The sequence below is a fragment of the Falco naumanni genome, chromosome 12, assembly GCF_017639655.2.
Source record: "Falco naumanni isolate bFalNau1 chromosome 12, bFalNau1.pat, whole genome shotgun sequence".
NCBI lineage: Eukaryota > Metazoa > Chordata > Aves > Falconiformes > Falconidae > Falco > Falco naumanni.
Window position 1 is genome coordinate 28345662 of NC_054065.1, and position 18056 is coordinate 28363717.

Here is an 18056-nt window from a genome sequence, read left to right on the forward strand (position 1 = left end):
GTCATTTGACAAGAAAAATATAAAGCTAATCAAATTAAAAGAAAAAAAGAAAAAAAAAGAAACATCAAGCAGAAAACCTATCAAAGTGACTAGCCTATTACTGTTCTTGGACTAAGCCTACATATAGGCATATATAAAATGCATCTTACACTGGTATGAAAATATACTTTAATTTGAACACTGACATGCAAACATGCTTACTTTGAAGAACACCGTACTTTCATCATATTTTTAGAAATTGTGATGTATTAAAAAAAGAAGAGACAAGTTTAACAAGACTTGGCTAATCCAAAATGACCTTGAATAACCTGTCAAAGTGAACAATAAAGAGATAATCTAAATGCACAAAACATAATTATTCCTTGCCCAACACGCTTCAATTAATATGCCTTATCATTTGTATTTTTTTTTTAATATCTCAAAGTAACACTTAATCTCAATGGGTGGGAGGAGCCCTGTTATTTCACAGCAATTGAGATGCAAATATACTCTAAATAATCACATCATTAACTATGTATTCTTATATTTGGGTCATACAATGAAATCATCCTTTTCTGTTGCCTTAAGGTATTGTCTAAAGTGAATCTTAATGAACCGTAAGACCATCTAACTCAATTCCTACACATAAATACACACATGTATATATACATATAAGTGCACACACTCAAGTTCAGATGCATCTAGATACTCTCTATTAAAATAAAATACTAATAACTTTTTGTGTAATATCAAGTTCTGCTATCAATTAAGATTTAATAATAACAATACAGTTCTATATTGTCCAATCTGTACATAGCATAGTAAGCTCAGAACTCAACAGCACTTACCTTATCAAGTTCATTTGAAAGTTTTTTGTTTTCCTCTGTCAGCAGAATCTTTTCTCGTTCATACTTCTGTTTGAACTCTGTTTCAAATTCTTCCCTTTCACTTTGGCTAAGAAATAAAATGAAATAGAATTAGAAAGGTCCCTATTCTAAAACTCATCACACTATTCACTTAAATACAAAAAGATCAATGCACACTAGCTGAAAGGGAACTACGACACTGGGAATACCACAGCCTCTTAAAATTAAGCAAGTAAATGTATTATACTACCATCTTCAGATTATAAGGCAGTCCGCTGGAATTTATAATTAGACAATGATTTTTCCTTCAGCACGGTATTAACAGAACTCCACTGAGCTAACATTTATCAATCCACTTATATGTATTTTGTTCTTCAGATGAATCCTTCAAGTATTGAGCAGCTGTAATTGTGCAGAGCAATGTGTGTGTCGATATTCTAAAATGCTCAGGGTAAATTCTCAGCTCACACAACCATTATTTTAATGTAGACATTTCTATAATTCCAAGTTACACGGAGAACGACAGGCAACAATGACCATGTCTGAAACCAGAACATACCGAAGCTAAATTAGAGCACCTGGGGCTGGGTCTCTGATGAGAAAAGCTTATATGGGCTAGTCTCTGGAGAATTTAGAACGGCCAGAGGACACATTCGAACTGTTAATTCAGGTACTGTATACTATCAGCAAAGAGTGGATGGATAACCTATACACTCCTAATATCACCAGATTCTAGAGCAGGTTTGGACCTTGTTTCTGAGAAAAGAGTTTCAGAGTAGCTGTTTCCCCAAAGACTTCCCTTCTCCTGTGTATGTCATTCAGTAGAGGAGAACCCCTGGTTGATTCTGCTTAACGTCACCTTTGACCTTGCACAATGAATACGAGAACCTGTGAAGTGGCAGGCCCTCTGTTTGCCAAAACCACTACCTTCTTTAAAGTGGTGTACAGCAATGTTTTAGACACGTAACTCCCACCTCACATCCACTCCTTTGAGACTCACTAGGTTTGCACTCACCATTTCACCAATTATTCAGGTAACCTGCACAAAGTTCATCAGTCAGTTGATGGAACTACCCTATCATTGCCACAGATACAGTAAAGATCCATTCAGCAAACACCACCATTCAGCCTTAAAAGATTTGAAAAAGTGCCCAGTATAAAAGGTTAACTCTGTAAAAATAAAATCCAGGGGATACCTTGTCTTAAACATTACACTTTTTTTTTTTCTGGATACTGATCAGACTTTTACATTGTGTAACAGAGAAATTACATCCTTGCCTCTTTTTCTGAGATGCAGAACTACTACTACTATGCCAAATTGAGAGAACACCCTTAAAAGATGAGAAGTGCCAGTAGTTACAGTGAACCCAGTTAAGAGTAATGCTGGTTTGAATTTCCTATTCCTAATTTGAAATTCATTTAGTGCTTCAACCACTCTTTGAAATCTAGTCCAGCATGTTAGTCTCATAGTGAAATTCTATGTTGCTAGGCATCCTTTGAAACATAACACTACATACTAGTAAAGTAACATACTATCGTTACTGTTTAAATGCCAAGTTTGAAATTCACCACCACTCCTTTTCTATATCAACAGATTCCATGCATATGATGAGCAGTCTAGGGAAAAGGCAGGAAGAGATTAAAGCACTGGCTGTCAGGGCAATTAATAACAGGTCTTGCTTCTGTTTGCAAGGCATAGATTCAAAGCTAATTTCTCAGACAGCAGACCCACCTAAATTTTTATTAATTTATTTCTTTTACTTAGCTTTTATGGTTTTATGGTTTTGTTTAGAGGTTTTCATTCTGTATTTGTCTAAAATTTGTTCTTCTAAGGCTTTAAGGCTCAAAGCAGCCATAAATAGTGGTGGATTAAGGAAGCTTTGGATTGGTAAAAGAGCCCAACATACTTGTAAGTTTTCTGTACCTCGCATTCTTATTTCAACTGGTGACTGTCACTACCAGTAAGTCAGATTGCTATACTATAATAAAGAAACAAGAACAAATTTTAAACAGAAGAGAATACGGGTATGATCTATCATAACCAAATATCAATTCAGCAAACAACTGAACTGTAACTGACTCCACAAGCATACCGTGGGCAGCCAGGAAGATCAAAATAATGCATTTGCTTTGAAGCCTGGTATCCTTCTCTCCCATCAAGCTTTTTCTCTCATCTAAAATTTAGCTATGTATCTGCTCTTGAACTTTAAGAAATAATACATGATCCAGCTTTCTTTTTATCAGTAAAATAACTGTAGCAAAACACATGCAAGCAATGTGAAACAGCTTTATGGTATCACTTTGTCACTCCAGCTCTTTATTGCAGCTGTACAAAGTGGAGAAATATTTTATCTTACTGCTTTGAAACCAAGAAAAGTAGACCTGAAACAAACACCAGCCCCCAGGCTTCTTTATATCACACAATTTAAAAAAAATCAAATGCTGTTTTATGAAGTGCTCTGCTTTATCAATCTATCATTAAATGACAGGCTTAAATGAAACTTCTACAAACAATTTATTTTACACAGTTTCTTGCACCTTTTCTAAAATATTTCATGACAATTTTAAGAAATGGAATATCGTGCTACACAGATCACTGGCCTGATACAGGGTTCCTACATTCCCGATTTTAATAGCATGAGGTTTATGAGACTTAGGCAAAGGGTGATCATTTTGTGCAGAAAGGTAGTTTCTCTCCCTTAAAGACTTACGCTGTTGAAATAGCAGAAGTAAGAAAGCTTGATTTGAAGGAAACAAAAGAAAAAAAATACCTGTTTTGAAAAAATGAATGGAAACCACCACAACATGCAAGACACATAAAAAAGTACACAGATTTTGACCAAGTTGTTACTGACCCTTGCTTAGAATAACCTACGTAATCCACTCTATACTATAACCCTTATGCGTAATGCAACTGCGTCCTCTTACCAAAGCCCTTTTTATTTTTTTTTAATATACACTAAAGATTATTTTTAGATTACTCAAATTTTTTTGCCAAACTGTATATGCACACTTCGACCCCAGGCCCACCCCCAAGCCTATTGTTGAAATAATTCTACTTATTTCAGCACAAAGCCTCCAGGTGCTTCCTTTTCAATGCTTACATTGAACACCTCTGTACTAGAAGACTCACAAAAAGCTTTGCATGACCAATTACAAAAGCTAAAAACAGTATGTGTAAGCAGAAATTAAAAAAAAAATAATTAAAAAAAATAAATCCATGCGATCTTAAGGAAAAACTACCAAATACTGAGAACTGAGCAGCAACAGCAATTCTTCTATTCCTAATATTTAAGCTTCCCTTCTAAATCCCTGAGCTACTACAGAAGTCAGTCTGTAGCACACCCTGAACAGTGGACTTCTCCATTTCTGTGGAGTCCTAGTACTGGCATGAGATTCTGCAGATCTGTTTAACAAAAGCTTTTTAAGATCAGGTCTTCATTAATCACTGATCATGTGCTTGGATACCTGACTTCATACGATGTTGAGACCCTTCCCATTACGAGCCAAATGTTGGATACTGGTTATATGATGCCATTTCTCTTCATGCTTTAAAATGTTTAAAACACTTGAAATACATACAGAAACACATGGTTATGTCAGCATAGATTTTAAATATGCATCCAGTTTTCTTATTTATAGAGAGAAACTAAATTGAAGGAAGGTTTAGGAACTAGCTAGCATGAAGCAAATCAGCATTGCTAGGCCATTTGTTATTTCACTAGATGGGCATCTAGTTCAAAATTTTGCAGCTGTACAACATTAGAATGGTTCTGACAGATTTCCCAGGAGGTTTTGGGTTGGTCAGTGTTTAGAGGTATGATCTTTAGCAGCAGTTTAGCCTGCAGAAAGAGGTATTAATGATTCTTTATTGAACATTCCTCCTTCTGAGACACTACTGGAGTGACATGGCATTAAAGGACTATCATACTATCACCTTTATATATTACAAGACAGCATAGCCTTTTGTGCATTTGTAACTCAGAGGTCAGCAAGCACTTTGAGTTGTGGTACAAAGAAAACACATTGCTGATGCAAGTTTTATCTCTCACAACCTAGAACACAGCAGCAAACTAGTATGTTAATATGTCCAGCTTACAAATAGCTGTATTCTAGGAAGAAACAGTTCATCCACTGCATTCTAGGCTGTATGATCTGCTACCCCTGCTGGAAACAATTTACCAGAGAACCAGTGTTTCCAACTCTACTTGCATAAGCTTTTTTGAAAGAGTCTGTATTTTATTTACTACTTGTATTCAAGGACTTGCTATAGTTTGGCTAAGCTTTCAGCAGGAACTTCTCCATGATTTTTCTAATCTGCCACACCTTGGTACAGCAGCAAAAAGATGCATCTATGTTAGCGTTTGGAATTTTTTATGAATGAAAATGAACATGTTCAATTTACGACTATTTCCATTATGACACTATCCAACAGAAAAAAATTGGTTTTATTGATGAATGCCTCAAGGGACATTCTCAAGGCCAGTTATAAGCTCCACCAAGTTGGAGAGAAAAAAGCAGGTCTCTGACAAATTACCATGTCAGAAGAGATAAAGCAGCTTATGCCTACAGTAGTCTGATGACTGATGTTAACACTGGATGGAACCCAGCATGGATTAGCCTTAGTCTGCATTAAGTGACTGTTCCTGTGCTGGCAGAAATGCAGGCACTAGTTGATCTCTAACACACTAGAGTTTTGCATCAAAAGATGAAAATACCAAACAGAAGAAAAAACGTCCAAAAAAAAAATATTTTAAACTGCAACATAAACTTCAGGGGTCAACCCACCCCAAGCTGCAAATCTGCAATTCATTACATACCTTGAAATGCTCAGCCAGTGCAAGAATTCTGGTGCAAGATTAACCGTTTCAGTACAGGGATGTGGATTTGTTCTGTTTTATTTTTAAAGGTGACTGGTTTCAACCCTGACATTAGTTCAGCCAAAATGTACCTGCCTGCACTACAATTAAGGAAGTGACAGCACGTTTGGAAACATACTAGGAGACTTCAAAAGATATCTTGAGCTTAAAGGTAAATTTCATACAATACTCACTTTTCTCTTCTGGTTTTCTCTAACTTGTCTTTTAAAATCATGATCTCCTTCTTGAGGGCAAGCTGCTGGCTCTCTGCATCCCGCAGTTCTTTCTTCAGGCTTTTTATTTCATTAGCATGCATTATTTCACGTTTAGATAGTTCCTCTTCATAGAAAACACTTTTCTTTTCCAGATCTGCCTTTAATTTCGTGATTTCTTGCTGGTGTTCTATACTGCTTACCCCAGGTGAGCGACCAACCTGTTTTTGCTAAAATAAACAGCCCCAAGTTAGCACTTAAGAATGCTGAAAATGATGCTTAATAACAACATAATATTCATAAGTATGTTTAGAAAATATCCCATTACAAACTTAAGTTAAACACATCTATCTCAATTTTTTTGAAAATTTGTTAAGAGCATAAATCTGAATTGTACTCTATCATCTTTTGATTTAAATGCAGTAATAGTTTTCAAGCCATTGAAAATCTGACCATCACGTTAAACATCTCTGGCCACATTCTGACTCCCCTTACATGCAGTCAGAAAGCGACCACAGAAGAATTTTATCCTCCCACTCACACAGCTGACAGCAACAAGTTCAAGAGACTTTCAGGAATGCAGAATAAGGACTATGATATACAGTCAATACATTTTAAAGCACAAATAATTTATGGAAAAGCTATACTAACACAAGCAGAGGCTTAACTGAAGGCTGAAATCTAGCTACAGAAACACTATATGGATTGCATCAGTCAGGAGGGAAGCCTGACCTATTTTAAACTGACCATTTACATCATAGTGGATTAATAGGGAAAAACAAGCTTTAAACAATAAGAGTAATTACTTCACTTTTCGCAGCTGCATAGCTCTCTTAGTGAGGTCTTCTGGCATTTCAATAGTCTTTACACACTGCTTCAGGATACATACACATTTGCACCAAATGCTGCACTCACTAAACTCAATGTCCTGCCATAACATAGAGGAGGAGCAAGATCAGGTTCAAAATGAGATAGTGGCATGGCATGCACTGAAATCCAAGTATGGACATACTTTTTAATGTAAACATACTTACAAGTTGGTTTGGAATTTTTTTCTATTTTTTTTTTACTATGTAATTAAAGGTAGTCTAATAAAAACTTAATAAAAACACTGTGATTTGAGAAAGCACAGGTAACTGGAAAACCTACTTATGGTGACTGTGTCACACCTTTAGGAGGACTGAAGATATTTTGTTAATTATACCTTCATTCTTACCATGAGATATTAAAATCCTCTCAGTCTCCTTTAATTAAAGATGGCTTTGGATAGTTTTCTTTGGGTGATGTATGAACAGACTTTAAAAGTTAAATGTCATTGTAGAACATTCAGCTGAGCTGAATTTCTACCATGACAAATGCTACGAGAAAGCTGGGCCTCGCTGTCAGTGTCAGCAGAACACTGCAACCCCCCTCAGTGTACGAGCCAGATATGTGCTGCTACCGCGCTGGTTTCTCTAACTCATCAAAACGACCATCTGTTTCCATCTAAGAGTAAAATCCTGCCCTTAGGATGCAGAATGGTGAATTGGAGAAAGTAGATGCCATCCTAAGAGGAGATGGTTTGGAGAAAGGAAGATTTTTAAAGAAGAAAAAAAAAAGATAGTAAGCATAGGAATTTTATTTCATACACAGGCAGTTACCTACTGAACTTGTTTTTTACTGCCCAACATGCTGACCTGCCTACACATACATATATGGCAATGGAGGCCATAAAATGCTTAGGCTTTGCAACATCATCTATTGGGTACATAAAATATTTTTAGTGGTATTTCACATTTTTTTCCACAATGAGAAGATACCATTAAGACCATAAGACAGATGGTGCAGTAGAACAGAAAACTGGATGGTATTGTGCAGTGGCTCACAGAACTAGAGTAATATAGTAAACAGAAAATATATTTGGAACTCATGGAAGCACAAATTCTAAATAGATGTTTTCATACATGCCAGTTTCAAGTGGACAAATGGTGCAACTGAGACATAAGGCATCTCCTGGCACACAGATAGATAGATGCTGTTTAATGCACCCCAGGATGCAGTTTGCCCTCTTGGCTGCCAGGGCACACTGCTGACTCATACTGAGCCTGATTTTTTTGAAAATCCAAACGCATGACATCCACTGGCTCTCCTTTGTCCACAGACTTACTGACAACTTCGCAGACTTTGCTGGACAAAAGGCACACCTGCTGCCTGCCCAGCAGGCTCCGCTTCATCCATGAGCTCACTGACCTTATTCTTTACTTACACACCCACTCCTCTGCAGTTCCTAGGACCTTCCAGACCAACATTATAGCAGCACAGTGAGCCGTCTGTAATAAGAGGTGCATGCCTTGGCCAGCAGTTCTCTTACTTCTCACCCGAGTTCCTTCAGAACCCCCTCAGTGAGGCCACTGGTGTGTGTGACATCAATCTGGCTCACTGGCCAGCTCCAATGCTTCCTGCATATCATCCTCCGACTGACCCAGCTCATCTGACCAACCTGCTGCAGAGAACATGCTCTGTGTGGCCGTCTCCCCTGCTTCAGCAGTAAAGTTTGACACACCAAAAAACTCGTCGAGTGTTTCTGCTACAGCCTTATCAACTCAGAGATTACCTTTCTCAGTCCTGCCAACAAGCAGCTCCACGAGCTTCCTATGGTGGTCTTCTGCTTTTGGTTTAAAGAACTTTCCACAATTAACCTCAGCTTCCAGTGCCAAGTGTTCTCTAAAATCTCTTCATTTAGCCCTCAACATCCTGTTTACACTTAATCTGCCATCATTTATGGGCATTTCTATTCTCATTTGAAGAAACTTTCCTTTTTTCTTTAAATATTGACCTTTCCTCTCTGATAGCCTCCTGAACTTAAGAGCCATGCAGAGCTTTTTCTGAATGGATAAATCACCATCAAAACTGCATGTGATCCAAAGTATGCTTACTGTATTGTGAAGTATTATTGAACAAGCTACCAGTTCCCTTTCCTCTTCCAATAAACTTGCCCTGTTGTTATAAATCAGCAGATCATTTATTCTTAATAGATCTCCAATAAATTCTTCTCGCCTCTCAAAACTGTCAACAAACTTCTTGCTGATGGTGAAGATTCATGAAAACAGAAGAAATACATCTTGATTTTCAGGTAACAATCTGAATTCACTGCAGTAGAAACTTTATAAATCCAAACTTCATACTGACTGGATTTCCTTATTTTCATTTAAAAAAACACGGCAAAATAAAAAAATGTTCACAAAAAAGTCCCAAATTTTCTATGCAGTGACTTAATGTCCCACATAATTCTAATAAAATCCCCATGTTATTCATGTAAATTAAGATCAGAATAGGCCTAATTTGGCATTTTGTATAAAAAGTTTAGATTTATCCTACTGAATGAAACATTGGAAACAGGATTTTGCTGTAAATGAACAGCAATCTTCATGTGGAAATGAAAATCCTTATCATTCAATTTCTGAGAAACTCTTGATTTGTTCAGAGCACAGTATAAAATGCTAAATCATAGAATAACAGTTAACATTCTTGGTTTACTTAAATTTCTTCTCCTAAGAACACATATACGTGTGAGCAATCTCATCAATATAAACAAAGCCTTCACGCTCAATACTGTTCTTGTGCAAAAATGTCTCAACTTCTGGCTGAGAGGCAGAATACACTAAAAATTTCCTTTACAGTTACATCAGTTGACATCTATAGCAGAGAAAACCATCTTTCTGTTGACTGACACGCTCAGGACCAACATAGTACACAGAACACCTACACAGAAACCTGCACAGGCTTCTGAACCTGCACACACAAATAGTCAACCACCCTACACTACAAAAAAAAAAGAAAGCGCTTTTAACAGGTAAAGTTAAATAAAGTAATAACAGAAGCAATTTGGTAAGAAAACAGTGAGTATTAAGAAATACTTCGGTGTGCAGCAAGCACACTGGCCTGAAAAGTGGATTAGGCAAATGTTCATTTTTTGGACAATAACGCGATGCATGCTTGCATTAACATTCAGCGTCAACTGAAGTGACGAACTGACAATACCCTTTTCGTCCTCCATCTGAAAGCAATTAAACAGATCCAAGTCCTACTTGACTAGTAAGTTTGAAGGTGTTAATATCAAAACAGACTAACCTTTAGCCCTTCTACTTCGCTTTCCAACTGCTTAGAGTACTGTTCACTTCTCTCTCGCAATTTCCTGTCTTTGGATGCCTCAGCAGCTGCGGCTTCAGCTTGGACTTCCAGCTACAAAAGTACATACATTTTTAATAGGTAGGATTCTTATTTTTCTTTCCAAAATGTTTTTCAATAGAAGAGATAAATCTTCAGCACTAAACTGAACACTTCAAATTCTTAGAAAACAAAATTGGTACTGTTTGAAACAACAAAGAGTTAAAGATTTACAAATAACATAAAAAAATTACTTTGTCAGAAAACCTTACATGTAACTACTATTTCATAGATTCTAAACAGTCTTCTCACCACTTACTTCTTTTTTAAGTCTCTCTGTTCTGCGTAAATCTTGCCTTAAACTTTCTACTTTTTGCATCACCACTTCCATTTCTTCCTCCTTATCTCGGAGCTGGCGGGCAAGCTTTTGTTTTTGGGAGTGCAAGTCTGTCAGCCGCTCGTTCATCTCTGAGAACTCCTGCATTGCCAATTTCCGCTGGCTGTGTGCATCTTTCAGCTCTTTGGCTTGGGATTTTAATCTGTCACTAGACTCTGCCAGTTCCTACAGTTTAAAAAAAGAATTAAGTAATAAACCTAGAAAGCTGTAAGGCCAATTCTGTGTTTGGATGAGCATCTAACACATTCTCCAGAGTGAATAGAAACTGCATATTCATTTCTTTTCATGAATATATCTATGATACAGATTGCATGCCTCTATAAATAGGGAAAGAGGCCAGGGTTTACACTACTGAAGTTAGCAAAACCGCATAAATGTAAACCAAGTTGGAATTTATTCCATTAGGACAGGTTAAACACAAAGGCTTTCAAGCGCATTGACATATGTCATTAGCATAGTTTTTGAAGAACTACTTAAATGAATAAAAAGAATAGTACTTATGTCAACTGCTAGATGATTAAAAAAGTTTTTGCATTAACTGAATGGAAAACTCTGCTCTATGAAAAATTCTACTGTAGAAACTTTTGAAAACTGACCTGCAATGGCGAGTATGATTTCCACACACTGTACCATAATAGCAAATATTACAGAAAGTTTCAGGCAACAGAACACTGAAGTGATTAACAGCATTATATGATAATTATTATTTTAAAGGAACCGACATGAAATAACGCTGCCAGTGCTGTGATAATCCTACAGCACAATACCTTCACAAAGCTTGCTGTGTCCTAGATCTGTGCTATTACATTATGAATGAGGGACCACAACTGTTTAAATGTTTTAATGATGTTCAGCCAAACCGGAGCAGAACAAAGAAGCAAGGAAAAGCATGTCTGAAGATGAAAAGAAGAGTGGCAGGAAGAATTAATATTTGGCATTGTTGACAACTATGCAAATTTAAAAGCATTTTCTAAGGTTGATAAAAAGAGGTCCTAATTACTACAAGTTGTTTTAGAAGAGAGATGGTCTTTCTTGGAGAAAGTGGCAGCTTTCAAGGTTGTAAGAGCCTTAAAGAGTTAAAAGAAACAGCGTTAAATACAGCTGGCACATCAGCACTGAGTGTGGACCATAAAATACTGGGCCAATATAATCATGATGAGAAACAGGCTAATGTATTTCACACCTGATTACAGGCTGATCTAACCATGATCACAAAAAAGATCCACCAAAGACAGTACATTGTAAATAAGAAAACAAAGAATCGGGAGACAGAGAAGAAGAAATAAACCTAGTATTCTTTAACTGTAGTTATTTCAAATTACTTTTGAATCTTCATATTTGGGCAATTTTTCACATCTCTCTTCTGGGAAGAGTTCTGTGATACAGTCTTAATACCATATTCTTAACATTTTTCCCCTGCTACAGTTTCAGCCATACTTCATGTTATATTAGTTGTCTGGAATAGTCCTCTGCTTTGTCTTCTAACCATTATCATTACCACCTTGATCTGAAGCTATAAAAACTCTGCAGCCATCAGGCAACTTGGATCATGGAGTAGTTCACTATCTGGAAGTAGTCACCTAGGACCATCCAGCAGTTGTACATGCAACACCTTAAATAACATCCTTCTCTTAAAAAAAAAAAAAAAAAAAGCAAAGTAGGTCACACTACACATTTGTTATCTGCTCATTAATTTTACACTTGAAAGTTATTTCAAGCAAAGTGAACAAAAATAAAACAGTCTTCAGGGTTTGGAAGAGTTGCTGACAAAATGCTTTTACCTTATTAAGATCTTCCCTCTCTTGCTTCAGAGTTCTGACCTGCTTTTCAAAAGCTTTTATTTGTTTGGAAGCATCATCCAACTCCCGCCTTGCAGTGCTGGCCTCCTCAAGTTGCTGTTCTAGCTGACCAGAATCTAGAAAAAGCAGTAGACTTCTAAATATGTTAAGGAAAAAAATCATTCTTTCAGAATAGCACAGTGTAGCTGCTTGAAGCCCCTCCAGTATTTGTTCTGGTTTCCATTTAATCACAAAATCTTATCTGGTTTAGAATAGGGAGTAGGTTGCTTCAACTGCCATTATCTGCTTTTAATGGAACAGAATAAAAGGTCACAGCTTGCTGCAAAACAACATAGAAAACGGTAACAATTTGGCTTTTCACATAGTAATATTCATGCGCTATACATAATTCTGTAAGCTATGCTTTAACATAACCTATACATTTGACTTTTAGGCACTGTGATGTAATATATAATGCATCTTTTATGACACTAATTATAAACAGTCTCCCTCCTCCCCCCAAATTCCCCCAGAAAAACAGTAAAAATAACAGGTCACTCAAGAGCTGGCAAGCATTTCTACTGTTGATACACTTAAAATTAACTTCAGATGATTTTACTTATTTCTAGTGTGAAAACCACTTGCGTTTATGTGATCCCCTTTATTACTACTATAAATGCAAGAAAACTGTTACAGTTTTTTACCAACTGTCAGTTACACAGTGACAGTACATTTCTACACCACAGCTAAATAACATCATATAATATGCTCAAATGCTACAACATGAAAAGGTGAAATCCCTAAAATATGACAATTTAAAATTTCTAGTTAGTGGGTTATTTCCTGCCCCTTCCCCACCAGTCCTTCACTTAAAAACAAGAATTCAGAGCAAGATATATATGAAGGTAGGCTAATTCCAAGTTCTGTGAAATCACTGGAAATTTTGCCTTTGATTTCAGCTGTGGCAGGTCTTCAGATCATATGTATTTACCCACAGAACAGGAACCCATCTATACTCTTAATGAGAGCCTTTTACTACATTTTCCTAAATGCAACCCTAAGAGACTGGCTCTTGGAGATATCAAATATAAAAACAGATACATTTTGAAGAGCTGCAATTTCTGGAACAAAAGGATTTTATAAGCAAATGAATACCATTAGCTTATACCAGGACAAATATTCAATATTGTTTTAATTCATTGACTTTTGTTTAAAAATTTTAAAGAATGCATTTAAAGAAGAGATGTAGCTCAAAGCCAGAAATTAACTGCCTCTCTTATGTAGTCTACTCTGAAGTCACCAGCAAAAAGAAAGCTTATATATGGCTCTGCTGAGCCAAGATAAATCTCTCTTCCGTGCGTGAACTACTTTGTTCCACAGCTCTGTTTTCTTCTTCCATCACTGCCCTTTACATATTTGGCAACATTACAGATTCCTCAAAGTTTTCTCCTATGTAACTTAGCGAACAAAAATTATAACTTTGACCTCAAAAATTGAAAGCATATGCTAGCTTGTCATTTCCTGGAAAACTAGATGGACAAGAAAAATGTATTTTTCTAAGGTCTCCCCGGTGAGACTCCCAAATCTGACACAATTTCGTATTCATTTTTTATTACCTTTTTAAGCAGGTGTTTACTTACACAGCTCCAGAAGAGGCAGTAAAACAGGTTAAAGAATATAACCAAAAGCTAGTTGTGACGTGTAGTAAATAGAAAGTTTCCATTCATCACCCTAGTTGTTGCAAACATTTTAGCTAATATATGCAAGCACTCACTGTAGGATGTTATTACATTAGATGTAATTGCCCAAGAGATGAGCCCAAAGCATAAAGTTCAGCTCTGCACCTGAACTGAACTTTCTTAAAGTTCATCAGATGCAGATTTGGACATCTAGATGTTTTAAAGGCCACCCAGAAAACCTGGAACTAGCTCCCTAAATTTGGAAGCGTTCAGGCATGTCCATTGTTTGGTTTGTGCCTGCATTCTGTCATTAATTTAGTTTTAAAATCTATCTCACCAAAAAAACCCATATAACCAATCAAAATACATTGTTCTCTCTTCCCAATTTTATCAAATCAGCTTGTAGTAGTCACAACTCCAGGCACAAATTACTATCTTCTAACTAATGGCTGTATTGTCTGGACAAAACAAGGGATTCAAGTATATACTGGGAAAGTTATGTGGTGACTGGGGATGGATTAGACAACTGCATGTTCCTTATCACATTATTCACTTCCAACCCAAAAAACAAAAGCACATATTGTATCTAGGAATAAATATACATATATATATGTGGCATGAAGCAGATTATGAAGGGAAAACCTTCTCAATATTAACCACCTTTGACAGGCATTGACTTATTTTTCATTTGAAAACTGCTATCAGTTGTGTTGGGGAATGTTCCTACACCTTTTTTTTTTTCATTACCAAAAGGAAGAGAGTAATACCTTCAGTAATGAGCTTAAATCTAAGGTGCAGCTCAACAGTCAAGAATAAAAATGTAACTTAAAGCTGATCCTGATGCTTTTCTACAAAGGACTAGTCCCATTCAAAAGCTGTTCTTGTAGATGTTACTTTTCAGTGGTTGCGAAGAGCCAAACTCAGAGTTAAGGACTGCTGCAGAACAGAGGTTTCTGATAGCGTTGTCTTTTTCATCATTACAGCAGCAAGTGGAGGGACATTTGGCTGGAGAGAAACTTCACAAAAACCTTTGTCCTGACATAGTGCCAACATAGCATCACTCAAGACCAGTGTGATCCTGAGCTAGTCAAGCCCTCTCCACATCCAAAAATAATGCTTAGGGTACAAAATGAAACTGCTGCAACATGCCAGAGCAACTGTCCAACTGTATCCATAACAGACTTTTTTCTGACTGCACAATTTTAAAAACATATAATCTATGTGCTGCAGTCTGCAGCTCATACATAGTGTGCTGCTGCCTCATAATATATAAAATGTCTGGAAACTAAGTTCAAGTGATTCTTTCTGTGGGTGCTGCTACTGGCATTTCTGACACTTTCAGGAACTGAATGAAGTCTTTTCACAAATACAAACCTGAATAAATCTTTTTTTGTGGGTTCCTCCAAATTTTCTCGCTGGGTTTTTTCCCCTAGCCACAGGTAAGACATGGGCATACAACAGAGAACTACCTACTTGTATCTGATTTTTCTCTCACATAAAATGCAGACGTTTTCCTATTTGCATTGGCAAGAGTAACCAGATTTCTCCTCCATTTCTATAGCTCTAGTCCTGATACCTAACAGTTTCTATCAATCTTACTAATTTTTCTAAACACAAACCAAGCCTTTAAAGTAGGCTAAAAAGATATTAGCTAAACAGACAGCAAATTGTTTCACTAACAGCTATATTCAACGTGGTGGTACAATAGAAGCTGTTCCTCTGGAAGTTCTTAAAACCTGAATTGCCAGAATCTGGGAGAGTAAGGCTGGAAAAAGATGGATTTGGATATATCTGATTTCTTTGAATCATTCGCTAAATGTCTCCACTAGCCTCTGTAAAGACACAGGATATCGGGCTAAGTAGATCTTTGCTTTTTGACTGGTTTGGGAGTTCTAAAGAAAGGCAGTATGACATTAAAGACATTCAGCTCTTTATCTGCACAGATTTCAATTTTAAAACTTTACTTAGTACTGAGACACTTGATAGCCGAATGTTCAGTTGTCATAAAGACTTCACAAACTTTCAGAAGCAAAGGAATTAAATGGAAAGGAATTAAATGTTCAGTTTTGTAAGGAACAATAGCTCATCGACAGCAGAGCTGAGAGGTTGTTCTTCCCCCTCTCACATCCCTTTTCTCATATGATCCTATTGCCCTTCTTGTGCTGATTTATTAAATTGTAAGTTGATTAAATTCTCTATACCTAGATAGTTCTTTCCTTGTTTAATCGAGTGAATTAAAGTCAAGCTAGAGTTCAGGGCATGCACAGAGAGGAGGGGCCACACAGCTGTGAGCAGGGCCCATTCTGGTGGCAGAGGTGTGGATTTTTTTCAGTTCTGCTCATGGAACTACAGCCTTATAGCCCATAGTGTCCTCTGTCATGGAGGACACCTTTCACCACTCTCTGCCACTTGGAAAACTCAGTATCACTGTAGTTCCACCCACACAGCCCACCTCCCAGATAATCTACACTTTTCTAAAAGTACTGTTCCAAGAAAATACTCAGAAAAGCACATGTCCAGTTTGAACTAGCTTTTGCTCCACATTCAGTTTTATGCACTAAGCAACAGCACACTATAAACCTCTGTGGTTTCAAAGAAAATATAAGCAAAATTGTGATCACAGCTCACGAATTTGCTCCATCCAAGAAAAATTCAACAGAAAATGAGCTAATGAAAAATATAAATTGATGCGTAAAGCATAATAATCATCCTTCCATCAAATATTTTTAAGACTACTAAAACTACTAGGCTAAAATCTTCATCTCTTGTGTTTATCCATGTAAGCAACAACCAACACCTACACCTTAACTTCCTTCCAGTTTACTACCTATGTACCCGCCCACTGGACTGCAGAGAGGTACAAAGCAATGACTGCTAAGATATGCCACAGTGACTGTGACTTCTGCAAGGTCTGCAGTGACTTTTGATACTGTCAAAAAGAGCCACACAAGTGTTCCCTCCGCTCTCGCAGTACATGTTGCAAAACGAAGGGGGGGAGGCGTGGGAAGAAAAGGTAGAAAGGTGGCACTGTGGAAACTGGTCATGGTGTCACAGATTCCCAGGCAGAGCCTGATTCACACCCATGTAAATTAGCAACACCACGATTTAAAACTAGTGGAACTTTACCATTAATAAAAATAGCAGAAGTAATTGAAATCTTCCTTCTTCCTTGCTACTGGAATTACTGAAGCACTGAATATAAAGGTGAATTTGTCGAAAACGTCGAGCTACCAATGAAGAGCAAAGGGTAAAATGAGAAGTAAAGATAGACTGGAAGACTGTTTTAGAAAGCAAAGTAAAACTAGCAGTACAGTAGGAGAAAAAAAAGTTTTGTCAAAATATTGTTTCCTGTTACAGTTTTTACATTAATATATATAACATACCTGTTACCTGTTTCTTCAACTTTTCTATTTCTTCTTTCAAACTTTTGATTTCTAAATCTTTGCTTGCTGTTATTGGGCCATCCACTGTTGAATACTGCAGAGCCTGGACTGTCTGGGTGGACTCTAGGAAAAAATGGAAGAGACGGGGCAAATTACATGCTTGACATCTGAGGAGGTCAGAAAGAGACTACTGATAAATTAAGACATGCCAAAAGACCCTGCCCACTGAGGATTCTACAACTGGCAATTTCCAGCTACTAAGCCAGTTTTTCAGTAACTGCCAGCTGGCCAAACCAAGTTCTTAGAGTTTTAAGAATGAAATTTTTAGCCATAGTAACCAAGACACAGTGCACACGCAATATGTTATACAAAGTTGCATACATGGGATATTTCAGACAAAGAGTAATAGAAATGTAATTTGTCAATGGAAATGATGAATTTTTTTCTGCTAGAAAGCATTCCAGGACTCCGTACATTTATTTTTTTCCACAGTATAAACTGTATCTTACAAAGCTGCAAGTTAATCTAAGTCAAAAAAGTGACAGAACAATTTTTTATTTTTTTTTTAAGGACTATACCTTGCAGTTTTCGACTAAGTTCAAGCTTTTCCTGTTCTAGACGTCTTATTCTTCTCTCATAAGCTTCCGTTGCTAAACTATCTTCCAAAGTTCTTTGAATGCTGGCATCAAGATCCATGGAGGGTGGTCCAGCTGTCAGCCTTAGACAGCTGCGGTCTGAAAGCACACTGGGGGAAAAA

General features: G+C 37.0%; 1 protein-coding gene across 8 annotated transcripts in view; it reads right to left on the reverse strand.

Annotated features, from left to right (window-relative positions):
- The window catches only part of CDC42BPA (CDC42 binding protein kinase alpha), a 188571-nt gene that overhangs the window by 56028 nt on the left and 114487 nt on the right, over positions 1–18056 (reverse strand). For 6 of the 8 annotated variants that reach the window (XM_040612196.1, XM_040612195.1, XM_040612194.1 and 3 more), the window contains exons 11-17: positions 17878–18044; positions 17300–17422; positions 12241–12374; positions 10382–10624; positions 10027–10137; positions 5899–6146; positions 828–933 (exon numbers count right to left, since the gene is read on the reverse strand). In XM_040612196.1, the coding sequence (XP_040468130.1) occupies positions 828–933; positions 5899–6146; positions 10027–10137; positions 10382–10624; positions 12241–12374; positions 17300–17422; positions 17878–18044 (1132 nt within the window). The remainder of the gene's footprint in view (positions 1–827; positions 934–5898; positions 6147–10026; positions 10138–10381; positions 10625–12240; positions 12375–17299; positions 17423–17877; positions 18045–18056) is intronic. The other 2 variants (XM_040612197.1, XM_040612198.1) reach the window with 2 other exon arrangements.